Source organism: Cetorhinus maximus, chromosome 12 (assembly GCF_964194155.1).
Source record: "Cetorhinus maximus chromosome 12, sCetMax3.hap1.1, whole genome shotgun sequence".
NCBI lineage: Eukaryota > Metazoa > Chordata > Chondrichthyes > Lamniformes > Cetorhinidae > Cetorhinus > Cetorhinus maximus.
The window spans coordinates 107,449,598-107,468,998 of record NC_135890.1 but is presented as its reverse complement, the minus strand read 5'-3'; the positions used below and the strand labels follow the sequence as shown (position 1 = coordinate 107,468,998).

Below are 19,401 nucleotides of genomic sequence, written 5' to 3'. Positions count from 1 at the left end.
GAGGTGTGTGTCTCTGCGCTGGTGGAGGGTGTGGGTCAGCACCATGACAGGTCTTCAACAGTGCTGCCCTCAGGGTCCTCATCTGAGGTGCTCTCAGCGCTGGGGTCGGGGTCAAGGTTGCCCGAGAGCAACTTGGCAGATATGCCTAGGACAGAAAGTGGAGATTATTAGTGCCTGGCAGCCATGTTACACACAGGACATTGGACTCAGAGTGGCGTTGACAGCGGGATGATCTGGTGTGAAATCCTCATCTGGATGCTTGCTGTCAACCTTACCATGGCCACAGGAACGGTCCACATCCTCTCTGTCCAGCTCCAACACACAACTCTTGAATGGAGTGAGGACCTTGATGTCTGGCACTCCACCCCCGGTCTGGGACCTCTCCTGGTGATAGTGCACCATCTTGACCTGCATAAAGCCAGATGGAGCAAATGTCAGCAAGGCACAAGCCAGGCCAAATGAGAAGGATGGCAGGAGTGTGTGTGTGCTGAATGGAGCCTTGGACGGGATGAGGAGGCAGTCTCCAGAGGAGAGGAGGTCAGGTGGAGATGTGAGCATGTGTGTGAGAGAGGGGGGTGGTGATGATGTCCCTTGAACTGGCAGTGAGTGAGATGCCAGTGAATGTGAGATGGGCTTGTAAGTATGTAGGTTGAGAGTGAGGAGATGGTTGACTTACTCTGGTGGCACGGATGAGATCATTCATCCGTTTCCTGCACTGGATGGCCGACCACTTGTGTGCACTGTTGGCACTGACCACCTCTGTCACCGCCTCCAAAGCCGGATTGGTGAGACTGATGGGCCTCCTGCAGTCAGAGTGGGGGTAGAGGACATTGCAGTGGGCCTCCACGGTGTCCAAAAGGCATTCCAGGGATGTGTCACTGAATCGGGGGTGGGGGTGGGGTGGGGAGGCTGCACTCTTCTTGGCTTTGGGAGCCATGTCTTCACCGGAGCAGTCCTGAGCTGCAAACATTAAGAAGTGTGCACACGGCTGCAGTTTAAATATGGTGCCCAGAGTGAGGAAATGGCGAGGTATCGGCGTGGTGGGGAAATTGGAGGCTGTCCACCAGTGAGATGGCGTGTTTCCCACGACTGCGTGATTTATGAGGCGTGAAGGGAATGATACAGCGGGATGAAACCTGCCATCGAGGCTGGCGGGTAAAACATCGTTTTTCACACCCGCTACCGCATTTGGGGTGGAATCATCCCAGAATTGCACTAAGAATGTCCCAAATGTAATTTCTAAGCTATTCTGAATTAGCTGATCTCAGCTGAGACACTACATTTAAATTTGCTTTCTCTATATTCAGGGTGGTTGGGGGTGCTGATATGAGTCTGGATTCCCTTTCCTGATCACTGATGTAAAGGGCAGATGTATGGCGCTTGGACAAGGCAGTGATGCTATCTTGCTGACACTCACTGTCAAGGCTCAGGCATGGAGAATAGACACTTGGATGAGGTACCAGAGGACTGCTGATACCTGTGCAACTGTACCCCAGTGAGTAGCCAACACCATTGACAGAGGAAAGTTAAAAAGGAAATTAAAATCAAAGAGAAACCTAGGAGAGATTTATAAGAGAAACACTTACTTCGCTTCAGTTCCTTGTGATCGGATTTTTTCCACTAATATGTCCTTCCTTGCAAAATGGAAATAACCTCGCTGTTTGATAAAGCACCAGGATCATATGAATTACCACATAACGCTAAATATTTTAAGACACTACTGGTGTCTTTCTGATATCTTTCACTGCTCTGGTTCTCTCATCTTATGCTTTCAGTGCTGGATGGGAGTGGTGATCTTGTAATGAGCATAATGATATATTGCCAGCCATCTCCACCTTCATGATTGTGACTATAGAACTGGGAGGGTCCACACAAAATACTCCAAATCTGCCTCTGACTAACAGTTCCAAAGTCCAACTCCAAGGCAAGAACAGGCCAAGGTGCGCAGGCAGTTTTGCGTAATAATTCTGCAAATCTCAAAAGCAGTTTCCTTTTAAACAGGGGCCATTATTATGGTTAGGGAGAACTGTGGAGAGCAGCCGTACAGATTAGTTGTTTTCATGATCTGACATATTTCAACATAATTTCTATCATTGTGATTGGCAAATTTGGAATATAGGACAGTCTTGCCAAACACATTTTAATTAGTCATAGCTCCCCCTCAAGATGGTGCTGGGAATCAGAAATGCTGTGGGGGAAATGCTGCATGTTTGCATCCTGGCCCTAAGCCTGAACCTAGGCCATTAGCAATAAGCAAGGGACGTTAAGCAATTTTATCAAAAACAAACAGCAAACTATATGATACTGACCGACTCTGACCCTACTTTCAGTAACTGCACGTGGTGATGTCAATTGCAGCACACTCCAAGACTTACAAAAAGAAATCCAAATGCTGGAAAATAGGAAAATGCTGGAAATGAAGTAGATTAGTCAGAGTACACGCTGACCTGTTGTGCATTTCCAGCACTTTCTGGTTTAGACGTACAAACTGTCCAGTTTCATGGACATTTTTTTTTTAATATGTAGGAGCCAAGCCAGAGTGTGTTTATATGCTTTTCAAATATGGAACATCACAGCTGAACCTGATGCCATCGCCAGCTGGCATCCAGACACATGCACTTTTCTAATGGATGGATAACCAGAATGGCAAACCTGACTCTTCTTCCCTTTCCATTCTCAAGACTGCTGAGGCCCGCCTTGACAGCCTCAACTGCTACTCCAGCTGAGATTAACTAACTCAACACAGACCAGGGATCAAGCCTCTGGTACATTCCTGATCTGCATGGTTCAGTATCACTGAATCCGTGATTCACTGATTCAATAGGTAGACCCTTGACTTTGTGCAATAGTATGAAATGACCGATAGCAATTTGACAGCTGATCTCACATCTCTCCCGATTTGTACTTCCATTGATTTCACTGGATACTTTTCTACACTCCTCAGTGAACTAGGTTTAGTTTGATGGTGATGGAGGAGTGAGGGATTAGCCAAGACATAAGGTTACAGCTTGTGGTGGAATAAAATTCTGCCAACCTTTTAAAATATATTTTAAGTTGAAATTGTTTCCATGTCCCAACCATTCTCTGTCAGGTTTGAATGTTCAAAGGTATTTGCAGATTCATTTCAATATAAGTGTCAGGCACAGCTAGGCCATGCAGTTAAGTGTAGCAATGAAATCTAGTCTCAGTTGAATCGAAGACACTCGAGATGCATTTAACAATATCCACAAAAGAGTGTATTAGAAAGCAGAGTGTCTTATTTGAACTGGACCAGTTAGTAGAAGGGAAACCTCTTGACTGCATACTTTTTAAATGTAAAAGCAGAATGCACGGGAAATGCAGAGCAGATCAGCATACAATCTGATTGATCCACTGTGTAATTATTTTCAGCATTTTCCATTTCTATTTCAGGTTTTCAGCATTTGTGCTTTTCCTGGTAATATTTGACTGTATTCCAAGCAACATCAACACCCTGGGAGTTACCATTGACCAGAAACTGAACTGAACTAGCCAAATAAATACTGTGGTTGCAAGAGCAGGTCAGAGGCTGGGAATCCTGTGGTGAGTAACTCACTTTCCAATTCCCCAAAGCCTGTCCACCATCTACAAGGCACAAGTCAGCAGCATGATGAAATACTCCCCACTTGCCTGGATGAGTGCAGCTCCAGCAACATTCAAGAAGCTTGACACCATCCAGGACAAAGCAGCCCATTTGATTGGCACCCCTTACACAAACGTTCACTCCCTCCACCACTGATGCACAGTGGCAGCAGTGTGTACCATCTACAAGATGCATTGCAGAAACTCACCAAGCCTCCTTCAGCAGCACCTCCCAAACCCACGACCACTACCATCTAGAAGGACAAGGGCAGCAGATACAAGGGAACACCACCACCTGCACATTTCTCTCCAAGCCATTTACCATCCTGGCTTGGAAATATATCGCCGTTCCTTCACTGACGCTGGGTCAAAATCCTGGAACTCCCTTCCTAACAGCACAGTGGATGTACCTACACCACATGGGCTGCAGCAGTTCAAGGCGGCAGCTCACCATCACTTTCTCAAGGGCATTAGGGATGGGCAATAAATGCTAGCCTAGCCAGCGAAGCCCACATCCCATGAATGAAATTTTTTTTAAAAATCATAAGCAGTTGTTGTAACTAGATCCAAAGCAAGGTAACGCTCCAGCAAATAATAAATGCTATTTACTGTAAAGAGGAAGTAAATCCATTCCTTTTTTCAGTAATTATGTGATTTCAGAACAGGAGTCAATAGCCAGTAGCTGATGACAATCTGTAGGGTGAGAAGTTCTGTTCTTAATGCAGCAAATCTGAATGGTAAAAAAATATATTCTAAGAATCTGTGCTTCTCCTCCGCCATCACTGACCTCCATGCCAAAATTTTCAAAATGTAATCAAGCAGGGTAAAGCTCAGTATCTACAGCTCTAATTTATAACTATTATATTACATGAATAGGAAGTAGTCAGGCCATTTGTGATATGGTTGCCTGATTTGATCTCTCAGCCTCTTGCCCGGAGGGTTAGAGTTTTTTTTTGAAAAATATACTTTATTCATAAAATATCTGGAAGAACATTCCAAAACATTTCAAAATCACCATCACATAAGTGCAATCAGATTCAACTTTTACACATGTATCACAAGGTGCATAAATACAATCAATGAATATTACAATCATTTCAATATGGTCAATGCAGACAATCAGACAATGGTATTGGAGTTATCAACATACATCATGTTGCACTCTGAGGTGCTTCAATACATTTATAATACACTTAGTATTCATTGCATACATTCATTTTGAGCTGTACAGCCCGAGGGGCTCTCAACAGTTCCCAGCCCCTTGGTGCACTGTGGCAGAAAGGTCTTAGACAGCGACTTTTCCCCATTGCACCTTTGCGGCGGCTGCCTCAAGCTTTAGTGCGTCCCTCAGCACGTAGTCCTGGACTTTAGAATGTACCAGTCTGCAACACTCAGTCGGGGACAACTCTTTGCACTGGAAGACCAACAAGTTTCAGGCAGACCAAAGAGCGTCTTTCACCGAGTTGATGATCCTCCAGCTGCAGTTGATGTTTGTCTCGGTGTGTGTCCCTGGGAACAGCCCGTAGAGCACAGAGTCCTGTGTCACAGAACTGCTCGGGATGAACCTCGACAGAAACCACTGCATCTCTCTCCAGACCGTCTTTGCAAAGGCACAATCCACAAGGATGTGGACAACGGTCTCGTCCCCACCACAGCCACCTCGAGGGCATCTTGCAGAGGGGGTGAGACTCCTGGCGTGTAGGAAGGATCTGACGGGGAGGGCCTTTCTCACCACCAGCCAAGCTACATCTTGGTGCTTGTTGGAAAGTTCTGGCGATGAGGCATTCTGCCAAATGACTTTGACAGTCTGCTTGGGGAACCATCCCACAGGATCCACCCTCTCCTTTTCCCACAAGGCCTCTAAGACGTTATGTGCTGACCACTGCCTGATGGACTTGTGGTCAAAGATGTTTCTCTGCATAAATTTTTCCACCAGGGACAGGTGGTACGGCACGGTCCAACTACTTGGAGCGTTCCGCGGCAGTGTGGCCAGACCCATCCTTCGCAACACCGGGGACAGGTAGAACCTCAGCACGCAGTGACACTTGGTGTTTGCGTACTGAGGGTCTACGCACCGCTTGATGCAGCCACACACAAAGGTGGCCATCAGTATGAGGGCGATGCTGGGCACGTTTTTTCCCCCTTGATCTAGAGGCTTGTACATCACATCCCTGCAAACACGATCCATTTTTGACCTCCAGATAAAGCGAAAGATGGTTCGGGTGATCGTCATCGCGCAGGAGTATGGAATGGGCCAGACCTGCGCCACGTACAGCAACAGCGAGAGTGCCTCACACCTGATGACCAGGTTCTTACCCGCAATGGAGAGGGAGCGTCGCTAGAGTTACTCACTGAGGAAGCAATGCTTTGATAGGGAACTTGCCACAAAAGCGTAATAATGAAAGCTAACAAGATATTACTTCAGTCTCACTATCTCCTTTAAAACGCGGCAAGAGCAAAATCTCACTCACTGTATGAACACAAGCTCAAACATCTTCTCACTGGTAACCTGATAACAGCAACTATACCTTAAGTAACATAATATTTAAACCAACAATTCAGAGGATGCCATGGATTCCTGTATGCAAATTGTCTTTCTCCTGTCCTGAGGATATCGAATCATTGTTGGAATATAATTTACAGGTGTGAAGCACCCTCCAGTATCTCACTAAAAAGACATTATTCAGGAGTGTGCCTGGACAGTGATTATTGACATGCTGCTTGACATTGTGGGTATCACAGCAGAGTCTTTTCTTGTCTTTGTTCAATATCCCCATTACGCATTTTCCATCAGTGGCCAGTGGAAAGTGGTCAGGAGCACAAACTAACAGATGACCCTGATCTGTTAAAGGAAGATGGATGTGTGGTTGGGCAAACGGACAGGGCAATGGAAGCAGTGGGGAGTCGGCTGGCTAAAGTCAGGATATCTTGTTAAAGTCCTGTCGCTCTCATTGTTTAATGGAATTTTGTGTTGCAACTTAAGTTCAACTTGTAATACAAAGTAAAATAGTCAAGCTCCCGCAATGGTTGAATTCACAGCCTGATATGGTATACAGAGCAAGTCCCAGACTTAATGCTTGGTCTGTACTAGTTAACTGGTTTCTGCTGAGACCACAGTAGGAGCACAACAGTTGGCCTCAATGTTCCTATGATATGGAAGAGTAAAATTTGCTATGGTTCCTGATCACAATTGAGTGACCTCTGCTGGGGGATGTGAGTGTGTTCATCTCCTGAGTGCAACAACTGGCATGGCTGTTGTGAAGCTCTTGGGAAAAAAACAGTAAGATTCAGCAAGATGCATTCAGAATCAGAATTGCATGTGCTGTTAAAATATGGATTCCTTTATTCTCCTTTCCATACTCCAACTGCTGCTATATATTCATGGCAGCCTAAAAGTGGACAAAGTGCTCAAAGCAATTCTCAATACACTGATTTACTAAGAAGGGAAGGGGTGTAGAGGCCTGGCATGTTTCAATTGTTTGCTTCCAAAGTGTAAATAATAAAGTTAAACATAACGTGAACATTTAGCTTCACCAGTAACACTATTAGTTATTCTAACTTTTCTATTAATTTAACAGTGCACTCCGTCATATGCAATGAGTTGAAATATATTTTCCACCAACTGAAAATAGTTCACTTTGTAACATGATCACTTAAGTATGGTGGGCATCTTCTCTCACAAGTAGGATATTGTCTGACATCAGGTGTAGTCTCATTTCACTCGTGTCCTTCATCGGAGATGTTGATATCTAAATCGGATTCAACGTTTACTAATGTTGTTTTCAATGCTTTGAAGAATGACATATTTCGTATGATGATTTGCAAACAATTTTTCGTAGTGATCATTGATCCTTCTATGTTGGTCACAATGAATGGTTGGATGTTATAGGAGGCTGTTTTCTTTCAAACATGACCATCACATTTCACAAGCACTTTATCTCCTGGCTTTAGCTCTAAATTCCATGTTTTGCTTTGCATTTACTCTCATTGGATCCTGCTGTTCTCAATCGTATTTGTGTAGACGTTGATCACTAGTTCCACGGGGTAGCTCAGGAAGACATGTGCGCATAGGATGTGCAAGGACAAGTGTAGCTGGAGGCTTTCCAGTCATCAAGTGAGGAGTCACTCTGCAATTGAAAAGAAAACAATACAACTCTTGCTTCCATGACTCTCAGCTGCAGCTCTAAGTATCACTTTTTTCAAGGTATGCATAAATCTCTTGACTTCTCCATTAGCTCTTCATCAACAGGATGTGATTTTGCGTCGGGTGAAGCCCTAGTAGTTTGTAAATTTACTGAACTCATTACTGTTGAATGGGGGTCCATTGTCAGTTCTCACCATTTTAGGCACTCCAAACAAATTGAAAATCTGGGCATACTTTGGCGTGATGGCTTTCATTGAGGTAGATATAACTTTTTTTTTTAGTTTGTAAAATTTCTATTTCTTAACAGTCCAGCTCAGTCTTAAATGACCCAAATAAATCCCCTGAACACAGAACCCCACATCTATTATGGACATTCAAAATAGGATTCAAAACACTCACTGGGGCACATTTTTTTTTTACAGAGAAAAATAATTTTGTTTAATCTCCCAGTTTCAATCTGCTGAAGAGCATAAAACTTTCAAATTAATGAACTAAATCCAGTCTGTCTCATCTCATCCAGAGGAAGGAGTGAATCCCAGCAGCTGTTCAATTGGTTTGTCATGCCATTCATCTGCCTCCAACTCCTCAACCAAACTGGCCAATTTCTCCATCCGGGAACACTGTTGCTCTTGTTTCACCTGCCTCAACGTGTGAGCCACCTGATAGCTGAAAACTGCTTCACAAAGGAACCTCTCAGTGGCAGCAGCTAGCCGGCTCCTTTGGGTGAGGTGAAGAGCACTTTCCGCGGCGGGGTCAGCTCGGACACCCCGAAAGCACCACCCACCACCGAGGATGATGCCGAGGTGGCCATGACTAGGAATCTGCTGCAGTCGTCAGTGACAACAAACAGCTGTTCACCAGTTTGCAAATCTGTGAAATCAATGCTAACCTTTATCCATGGTCCTGGAGGTAGTTAAGATATCTAGAGAGGATCACAAAGATTTGACATTGTGCTTTCTTGGCATAGCAAACACTGACTGATTTTGTGTTCTACCATGCAATCAATTCCTGGGGACCATACCTTTTCCCTAAGGGGTTGTATAGTTTTTGCAGTCCCTGGTGATCTTCATGTGCTATGTCGACAACACATTCTTTCAACTATTGTGAATGACAATACAATTGTCGTTAACACAAGATCAGATGTGGTTGTAATGGTGAGCTCAATTCAAACATTGTGAACACCTTGTAGTGTGTGAGCGATTTCATTTGTAGAAGCTCTCTTGATCACATCTTTCTAGTTTCATTATTCCATAGCTGTCATACATAGCTGCAATGCCTCATCTTGTTTTGTTGCTACTTTGATGTTAACTAATCTTAGCGACTTTTGAATCACATTTAGGCTTACGTAATTAAGATGTTGTTCAACAACCTTTTCTTCACAACTAGTAGTACTGACTGTTGGCAACAGATGTCATGAAAGATAGTCTGCTGAGTTAAGCTTGCCTAGTACTCAACATGGAAGTCATACTCTTGTAGTTTTGAGTATCCAATGTTCTGTTCATGTGAGTGGTATGCTATGTGGACTGTTGAACAAGCTTACTGGTGGTCTATGATTGGGCATTACTTCAAACTCGCTTCCATACAAGTAGAGTTGAAAGTACAAGATACCTCATGTAATGGACAACGCTACTCCCTCTGTTTATGAACAACATTCCTCTAGAGGCATCAGCGATCTACATTAATTACTGGGCTGCCTTGCCTCGACTTTCTGCACAAGAATTGTACCTAAGCCAATTGGGCTTGCATCTCAGGGTTGAAATAGGCATTTCTGCAAGTTGCTGACAACCATCGTTCAGTCCGATGTATCATCTGTTTGTGTGCTTTAGGCAACTCCCATCTGGTAATCACTTTTGCCAGATCGTGCTGGAGGGGGCAGATAATGTAATGAGGTCAGGAAAGAGGCAACCACAGAATATGATAACTCCTGGCAGACTCCAAATTTTCTGCACGTTTGCAGGGTCTGCAGTATTTGTAATAGCTTCAACTTTCTCTAGATCAGGTGATACTCCTTCACCACTGAACACATGACCGAACAATCCAATTCTGCTTTCATTGAAGAGACGCTTGTCTTTGTTCACGGTGGTGACATGCTCTAAGACGTTGTAGGCAAGTATTTAGGCGTGTCTCAAGTTCATTTTAAGTGCAACTGTAGATGAGAATATTATCACTCATGTTCAGCGTGCCTTCAAATTTTTGTAGTACGGACGGAATCATGTGCTGAAATACCTCAGCTGCTGAACTGACTCCAAAGTTGAACCTCTTGTATTTAAAACGTCTGATGAGTGGAGAAAACTGTAAAATGCCTCTATTCTTCTCAATCAATTTGATGGTATCCTACATTGAGGTCCAGTTTAGCAAATTGTTTAGCACCATTCACTGTCTCTATAATATCATTGGTTGTTGGTGTCAAGTGTCATTCTTGTATGCTTTAGTTGGTGACCTCATGTTAACACAGGTTCTAATCTGGTTCTCACTCTTGGGTTTCCTGTAGTGACTTGTAATGGTGACAATTCCCCAAAGGGTAGGCTCATCCCCAACTTTCTCAATAATGTTAAGATCAAGTAAGTGCTGAAGTTCCTTCTTTGTCTGTTTTCTGACATGAAATAGTATTCTTCTTCTTTGATATATGACTGGGGGGCACATTATTGTCTACAAGCAACTTTGTGGTAACACCTTTCAGTTTGCAAATGCCAGTGAAATGGTCAGCGTACAATTCGAGAATGTTATTGGTATGCATGGGAATCGCGGATGTGACTGCAATCATGTGCAGATCTGTTGCTGTGTGGAAACTGATAAGTGTGTCACGTTCTCCAGGTATGACACAGAATTCAGCCTTCATTCTAGTGTCTTCAAATGAGACTAGTGTTTCAAAAGTCCCAAGAACCTTCAGTGGTTTGTCATTATTGTAAGGGAAGATTGCAGAGAATGGAGCAGCCCTGAAGTTTGTTGAACGTTTTGTCTCCCATGACATTGACAGATGCTCCTGTATCTATGAGGGTATTTGTCAACTTCCAAACAGCCAATGGTCACTGTCACGAGGCTGGTTGTTGTGTCTGAAAGAGAGCACAAAAGCCTATTCAGGTTATCAGCGTCTACATTGGCTACATTCACCCTTTTGTTGTAGTGCATGTACGTAGCATCCTTCTGGTAGTATTGGTCTTCATTGTTGAGTTCACTAATGAGAGATAAACGTGAGCAAAGTGGTTGAGTTTTCCACAAGCTTTATTCTGTTTACAAGTATCAGGATATTCCATCTGGTGTGGATAAAAGCTACCACAGTGGAAATGTCCTTTGGACAAGTTGTTCTTTCGACAACTTTGTTTGTGAATCAGATGTTGCTGCTTTGCAGATGGTTTCCTGGCACATGCATGATGAACAGTGTTCTCAAGGGCCAAACTTGGCAGCCTCAACTTCAATAGCTCTGGGCTCTGAAAGCGATAGCGATCTTGCTAACTCCAACAGTTCTGACAGTTTTCTGCCTTTCTCGAGTGCTTTGCGGTGCAGTTGACTATCACAGAATCACAGAATTGTTATGGTGCAGAAGGAGGCCATTCGGCCCACCATGTCTACACCAGCTCTCCGAATGAGCATTATGACTCAATGTCATTCTCCTGTCTTTTCCCCATAACCTTGCACATTATTTAAATAGAAACAATCATCTAAGCCCTCTTGGATGCCTCAATTAGAGGGACAACCTTTGATTTCTTACTCAACATGTTCAACATCACCATTTGTTTGCTAGTTGCCTTAATCGTGTGAAATATTGGTTAATTGTCTTGTTTCCTTCTTGTTCAGTATGTCAGAAGACAACTGTTTCTTGGGCTGAATTTTATGGCCCCATCATGGCGGGGGTGGGGCTGTAAACTGTGGCGAGACGTTCAAAATTCCATTGACTTCAGCGGGACTGGAAAATCCCACCGGCAGGAGAGGCCATAAAATTCCACCCAATGCATTTTTCTTGGGCATGAAGTAGGTAGTTAGAGCATTTTTTGCTGAGTTGTAGTTGTTTTCATCTTACACAGGCAAAAGTGTCTCAAAAATATCTTCCAATCCTTCACCTCCATAGTAGAGAAGGCCTTTTTTCCTTCTGTCATGTGTGATTGCAAAACCTCCTAATGCACATTCAGCCACTTTTGCCAACATGAAAATAATAGACAAAAGCTCCAAATGCACGTCAAAACATGGTAGATTGGGCATAGACTATGCCATCTTGATCAGCAGTGCAGAGACAGTGCAAGATCAAGGATCTGGGATTTCAAAGTAAAACCTCTCTGTACTGATCCAAGGTGTTTTCTTCTTTGGATAGTTATTTTGGTGAGACCAGTGTGTGTGTACACTGGACAGGTCTTCCTGTTGCTAATCCCAAGCTGGAGTGCCTCGTGTGTCCAAAACAGGCTGCATGTGTTCCCTAAATCCCTTAAAATGCTGTCTCCAGAAAATAGACAAAGACCTTCCAAAGGTTTAATACCTGAAAGCAAGGTTTCCTATTTCTCACCATCTTTGTCGCCATTGTGAAGTTCTTGGGAAGAAACAGTAAGAATCAGCAAGATGCAATCAGAATGAGAACAGCATGTGCTATTAAAATATGGATTCCTTCATTCTCCCTCTAGACTCCCTCTGCTGGTATATGCATATGGTAGCAAGTGGGAAAACATCAGGGGGGTTATAGTTAAATTAGTAAACTCGACAGGTGAAATTTAATGTAGAGAGATGTGAGCAGTTGCATCTTGGAGAAAATATAATGAGAAAACATACAAAAAGAAATAAAACATTAAAAAGACTAGAAGAGTAGAGAGAGTTCAGGATTCAGACACAAGGCTTTGAAGTGAGAGGACAAGTTGCTAAAGCTGTAAAAAAAAAGGCTAATGGGAGCCTTTGTTTTAACTTAGGAGTACAGCATACAAACAATAAGATAATTCCAAACCTATCCAAATGATTAGTTAGAATGTAGTTAGAATATTATGTCCAGTTTTGGGCATTTTAGGAAGGATGTCAAGAAGATGAAGAGGGTGCAGACCAATATTCATTACGATGATACCAGGAAAAAGAGGCTCTAGTTAAGAAGAGAAACTAGAGAGACTGGGCTTTTTCCATTAGAGAAAAGAAGGTTGAGAGAAGATGGAATAGAAATGTTCAAAATGCTAAGAGTTTTGATATAGCTAATTGAGAGAAACAATTTTCATTGGAGCGCATAAATTTAAGATCATCAAGAGAGCAAAGAGAGCGATTAGGACTTTTTTGTTTACACACAGGATTATCAGAGTAAAGAATGCAGAACCCATCATGTGTTAAGGCACAGTGAGCTGAATGCTCTTCTATGCTGTGAAATTCTATAATTCCCCCACCTGATCACCATCCAGTGTCCCACCTAGCTCAAGAGCAAACTACTGTGGAAATCTGAAAATGCTGAAATTACTAAGCAGCTCATGCCCCTTCTAGCAAAGGCATGTGTGGGGAATTTGGGTGAACACAGGATTCAGCTTGGTTGTGACAAGCTTGCCGATAGTGGCCTGACATATGAAGGATGGTCATGTGGGCCAGCTACCTCAGAGAGGGCCCTAATTTAAAGGGCCATTCTCTTCAGAAAAAACTCTTCTGATTGTTCGATGGAGAAGAGGCAGAAAAAATTTGTATCATTTGCGTGCCTATGGTGTCATATACAAATGCTGCCATATACAAATGCTGCAATCATGTTTTTCTCATCTATGTTAATTGCCTTTAGACATTTTATATACCAAAATAACTATATGAATGGAAGTTCCTATTGCTGTAATGCGTCCAATATCAAGTTATGAATGAGCCACAATTTATTCCAACTTAATATTGGGGAAGTTAAAGTTTTTGGGCCCACTATAAACTTTGCTCTCTTAAAATCATAGAATCTTGCAGCATGGAAAGAGACCATACCCAAATTCAGGTCATTTATATATAACAAAAAAAGCAATGATCCCCATAATGAGCCCTCAGTGACCACACAGCATCCTTCCCTCCCTCATCCATTCACCAATACTCTTCCTCCTCTTCCGCATCTATTTTGTACCCAAGTTACCACCATCCCTTTAATCTCAAGCACTTCTATTTTCTAAATAAATGAGTTATGAGGTACATTAACAAATATATTTTGAAAGTCCATATATACATCTATTGCACTACATTTATCAATCAACCCTGTTAAAGAATTCAAATCAGATTAGTCAGACACAAGTTGCCGTCAACAAATCCATACTGGCTGTCCCTTATTAACCCATGCTCTTCCAAGCACTGATTTCAGTCTCCTTCCCATCCATTCACTCATACTGAAACAAGCTGTGTGAATCCCTGATACGGGGCTGAGTTTTAAACTCCACATCCCAATCATCACCAAAACCACCTGTTTCTGACTGTACCACCTGCCCTGAAAGCCTTATTTGTTTGTTGTCACCTCTAGCTTATTCCAAGATTCCCATCTTATTCCCATCCTCCACAAACTCCCACTTATCCAAAGCACAGCAAGTTGTACACTGTTGTATACGATTCCCAATCACCCATCATTGACTGACACTGGCCCCTGTCCTGTAACACAGTAAATCTAAACAACTCATTCTAATCAGATTCCTTCATGGTATTGCTGCAGCCTATCTCTGTCCTTCAGGTCTTATATTATGCTCTGTGCACCCTTCAAACCTCAAGTTTATGATTATTTTTATACAACTCCCTCTCTTTAGCTCACCAGCGGCATTGGCTCCACTCTATCCCCACCCTCCTCTGCATGCTCACCAGCCTCTGCTTCTTTGAAAGTCTTCTCCAAACCCGCCTGGTTAGCCGGGTTTTGGTCATCCCCTGTTAATCTTTCCCTCCGTCGCTCACATCCCTTTCCTGGCAACGTCCATTTGGGGTGTTTCTTTTACATTAAAGTCAAAATATGAATGCGAGCTTATGATGGAATCTTCTGTTCGTGTTACCGCATTGAATCTGCACAAAATTCAAACGAAGCTTTGCATAAAAGACATTTTAATTGTTGGGACTACCGCGTACGTTTTTTAGAAACTGCAGATGACAAATGTCCTCAATGATCTGTAGCTTTTCTGATTCTGTGATAGATTTTTTTTTAAAAAATGGTATGAAAAACTCTAAATCTCTTACCTAAATCACTGAAATTTTCAGCAGAGTCTCCAGCTCCGCACCAAATGGTTCCAGGAAAGGTCCAGCCTCGCCGCCTCCGGCTAGCTCCTTTGCGCTGGGCAGCAGCGGCGGCGATGGGGTCCCGGAGGAACCTGAGTCTCCTCGGGGTGTAGAGACCCCCCGCGGGGGCAGGCGATGCGCTCCTCCTTCCCCGCGGGAGCCTGCTTGGGGACACGGGGGGGTCCCAGAGGCCAGGAGCGGCAGCTGAGGTCAGCGGATTCGAGCAGTTGACCCCCCACCCCTCCAGATGTCGTAAATCCAGGTCCAGCTGGGAGTCCCATGCTCTCAGGAAAGTTGGGGGAGGCAGTGGCTTCTCCCACTTGTCGAGACAAAAGGCCAGGTAAGCGCTGATCATGCGCTTCTCCTCCCAGATGATGCACTGCTCCAGGTGACCCTGCCAGTCCCACCTGGTTTGGAAGAGGACCGCCCCATCCTGGAACCCTCTGAGCTGGGCTAGGAAGCTCAAAGAGCGGGCTGAAGGGTCGCTGGCGACCAAATGGCACAGAGACCTGTCCCTCCGGGATAAACCCATCAGCCTATCCCTGGCCAGCGCCATGTATCCTTGGATTTGGGAAAAATACAACAGGCTGAACAGGCATCCACCGAGAAGCATGCTAACTTCGTCTCCCCTTAAATACAGGCGCGCACAGTGAAATCTGAATGATTTTTTTTTAAAAAGAGGACCAAATGGTTAAATGTCTGCATTGAGGCTTTGATTCAGGCTGGGGTGGGTGTGGTTTATTGTAACTGAAAGGGTGTGCGGAGGTTTGTCTGGGCGAGGAGGGGCGTGTTTTTAGCTTTAGCCCTGCCTTTGCCTCGGATTTTGTATCTTCCACCCCGCAAAAAGCCTTGAAACCGCCCTGGGAACCACTCCGAAATGAGGCAACGAACTCAGGGTTACCGCCCCCTACACGTTTTGTGGACGGAGAGAATCCGCATCGATATAAAACCTGACACTCAACACAACTGCGCTGAGTTTTAATTGCTTATTCCAAGAGGCATTCTTGACACACAAGTCCGGGGTTAATTTGTTTCTGACGCCCATCCAATGGCGTCAATTGCACCAGAATTGCACTTCATATTTAAAAGAAACGCCCTACTTCGCAGATTCCGCCGAAGCCCCGGTGAGTAGACCCCCCCCCCCATCCTCATTGAAATTTAGCCCCCGTATCAAAGCCCTTGGGGCTGAGGGTACCACATACGAAAACCTTCTTGTGATGAGGTTGACACTGGATCAAAACTCATTTGGTGCAAGTGTTGTAATGGTTGGTGCTGATTAGCCATATCCTTAATCTATGTTGGTGTCAGTTTGGGCTGCGGCACTAGTGCGATGAGTGGGATTATAGAACCAATCTTAACCAGGGTGCAAAACTTGATTAAAAAAAACACGGGGAAGAAGTCATTGAGCCCATAGATCCAGTTCTCTTTGTACACCCTAACTCTCCCGGTTATAGTATCTAATTAATAACGAATATTAACAATAATGAGGCAAATGGTGATTGAAGAGGAGTTGGTACATGGAGTAGTTGAGGCAAATGGATGTATTTAAGGGGAAGCTAGATAAATCCACGGCAGAAAAGAATAAGCTATGTTGCTAAAGTGAGCTGAAGGAAAATAAGAGTCCGTGGAGGTTTATGTGGAGCACAGGCTGATTGGGCTGAACAGCTCTGTTTCTGTGCAGTAATTCTATCAGGAGTTAGATCTACAATCATAGCTGTGATGGAGACTTGGGCACAGAACCTAGGCTGACAGTATCAAGGCAGTACTGCATTGTCAGAGATCATTTCAGACAAACGGAACTCCTGTCTGCTGACTCGGGTGAACATATAAGATCCCATGGCAATATTGGAAGAAAGCCAGGTGAGTCCTCCTGGTCAATGTTTATCCCTCAAGAAATACCATTACCTCATTGCTGTTTATGGGTCCTTGCTATATGTAAATTGACTGCTGTGTTTCTTACATTTCAATAGTGATCACAAAAAAGTGCTTAATTGGTAATAAAATACTTTTGAATGCCCTGAAAAGTGCTATAGAAATACAAGCCTTCTTGTAGAATGAGCAGTACAAGAGTTTCCACCCCAGCAGAAGCTCTTGTGAAGACCAGCAGGAGGATCGGGGAGAATAGGAACCTGAAGACATAAGAGCTAAATAGCAGAATGAGAAATGTATACTTTCATCTTACTGTAGTTTAAGACGTTGTGACAAATGATTCAGCTTTTAAACATTTATATAAAAGGGCCAAAATTCTGTGAGTGTTCAGCCATTCTTTAGTAGAAACCCCTGGATGATAGCAGACACCTGGTCAAAATGCATATCTCTTTTTTTTCTGGGAGTGGACTCAGGGTGGGCACATGCTACACCAGGAGCTCCTGCTAACCAGGCTCCATGGGAATCCAGCTTATCTTTAGAAACTGAGTGAGTCTCGGTGTGCTGATCTACAATTGATGAAAGTTGGCTCGAGCAGCAGGGTCCCGAGGAGGGAAGTGTCCTGAGCCATGGACAGAGGGCGAAATCTTCCAGGTCCTGCCAAACTGGGTATGAAAGCAGGACCACAATCAAACTTGAACGTGAGGGCATCAGATTGGCAGGCTGATGCGTTCCTATCTCTGGGTGATCTTGCTGGAGGCAGGTGAACAACTGAGGTGGCTACCAGCCCAGCTGAGGTGGGTGGTCAATAATTCCCAATTAAGAGCCTATTGAGGGGAATGCAGGGGACTCTTCCCAGCATCAGAGCAACCTTCTGCGGAGTGGCTCCATGGAGGCGTCTTCCCAGCAGCAGGCCAGCTGGCTATCAGAGCCGCAGGCAGGAATGGCCACTTCCGCGGTCCAAACAGCTCCTCAGGAGGGGTTTCCACTCCAGTCCAAGAGGCCCACTGACTTCAGCCCTCAGCAGTTTTGATTTTGATGCAGATCCCCGGGGAACCCTCCATTCCTCATGCTCTCCTTACTGCCTGAGCTGTGCCAACCTCTCCTGGTGGGGCTGCCGAGAAGAGTATTTTCAAAGGCAGTAAGATTCCACCCAAAGGAGGGCAGTTTTTAAAACATTTTTACTGTTTGGTGAGGCTGAAAATTACATGGTTGAAGCCATGGAGAACCTGGGCAACTCCCCATACCGACCATTTCAGGCATGGGCCGGATTTCCTAGCCATGTGGGATAGACGGGTGCTTGTGTTCACCTGAAGCATGTCTGTTCTCCTACTGACCTGCAAACTCCAGCGGGGTCAGTTCTGGAATGCAGTGGTGGGCTGGAATAATCATCGTGATTTTATCCTGAGGAATTTCAATCCATGATATGCCTTTCAATTCTACACTAAAATTGGATAATTTGGAACACTGAAATTTGTTCATTTCTCAATATCAGTAACAAATAGCACTTCAATCTTTCATCCAAGTCCCTTGTACCCTCATATGTGTGTTTTATTGCTACTTGAGAGTAATATTGTAACTCTACCTGGACAACCATTGTCATGTCAGTAAAAGTCTTCCAGACTTTGTTCTACAAGTGGACTAAGTTCAACTATTATCTACAGCAATACTGTTTCTTTGTAGGATAGTTGCCAAAAAAAAGGCCAGTTACTTCTCTTTATTGCACTATGTATCAAAGATACATGTCTTGCTCAGTAAGTTGGCCACTGAAGCACAACGGCAAATTTTTGTGCACTCCAGTTGGGTGAACAAAATTTTTTTAACCTTATGCATTTGCCCCCTCCATTCCTTATCACACTAGCTGCCTTCTTTAACTGCTTTCAGTCACAGTGTTTTGGGCTGTCGCCAATGGTCTGACTCCGGTCATGGTCTCACTGTGCTGTCACTTTATGCAATGATAAGGGGAAAGATAAAGATAAAAGTTGCAGCATCAAAAATGTTCAGATGGGATTGCTTCCGCATTAATGTGGGGTGTGAGACAATGGACAGCAGCATTGTGTGCGATGGCAGTCAACGTGAAAACGTTGTTCCATTATGGGAGCGTAGTTCACTTATGGGAGAGTAGTTCACTCTGAGCTATCTCTTATTGTCTGCAGAGTAGACTCAACTGTGGAATAATTCAGAAACAGAGTATTCTAAACTTCTGATAAAGTGGCTAGCATTAAGAGACTGAGCTCACAGAGCAAGCCCAGTTCTGTTTGTAAGATAGCAATCTGACACTGAAATATTTTCATGCTTATAAACACATTCATATCAGTCATACAACATTTGCTATTTATTTAATAATAAAACCAGATCAACAACTATATGGGCCTTGAGTTGAATCAATATAGTATGTTGCTTCAGTTTTTTTGTCTCTAGTAAAAGCACTAACTTTATTGGATTACAGTTTGGCAGGAGATTTCCACTTTCCATTCTTTGTGTTTTCACACAGTGTCAGCAAACTATACAAGCACAGAAGGCATCAGTCAATTTGAATCCTGCCTTCCCCCAATGTACAGACCTTTGTGTTTTATGACAAGTATAAACACACAAAGGAGATCTTATGATGCGGTGGTAGCGTCCCTGCC

The 19,401-nt window shown here is 43.9% G+C and overlaps 2 protein-coding genes across 2 annotated transcripts in view; one reads left to right on the top strand and one right to left on the bottom strand.

Annotated features, from left to right (window-relative positions):
• The window catches only part of pla2g3 (phospholipase A2 group III), a 37,241-nt gene extending 21,634 nt beyond the window's left edge, over positions 1 to 15,607 (bottom strand). Inside the window, exon 1 of the mRNA XM_078554320.1 lies at positions 14,867 to 15,607. Within this exon, the coding sequence (XP_078410446.1) occupies positions 14,867 to 15,518 (652 nt within the window). The 5' untranslated portion in view covers positions 15,519 to 15,607. The remainder of the gene's footprint in view (positions 1 to 14,866) is intronic.
• Positions 15,608 to 15,878: 271 nt separating this feature from the next.
• LOC144687812 (uncharacterized) overlaps positions 15,879 to 19,401 on the top strand; it is a 64,457-nt gene continuing 60,934 nt past the window's right edge. Inside the window, exon 1 of the mRNA XM_078554327.1 lies at positions 15,879 to 16,029. The gene's annotated coding sequence lies outside the window, so the exon portion shown is untranslated. The remainder of the gene's footprint in view (positions 16,030 to 19,401) is intronic.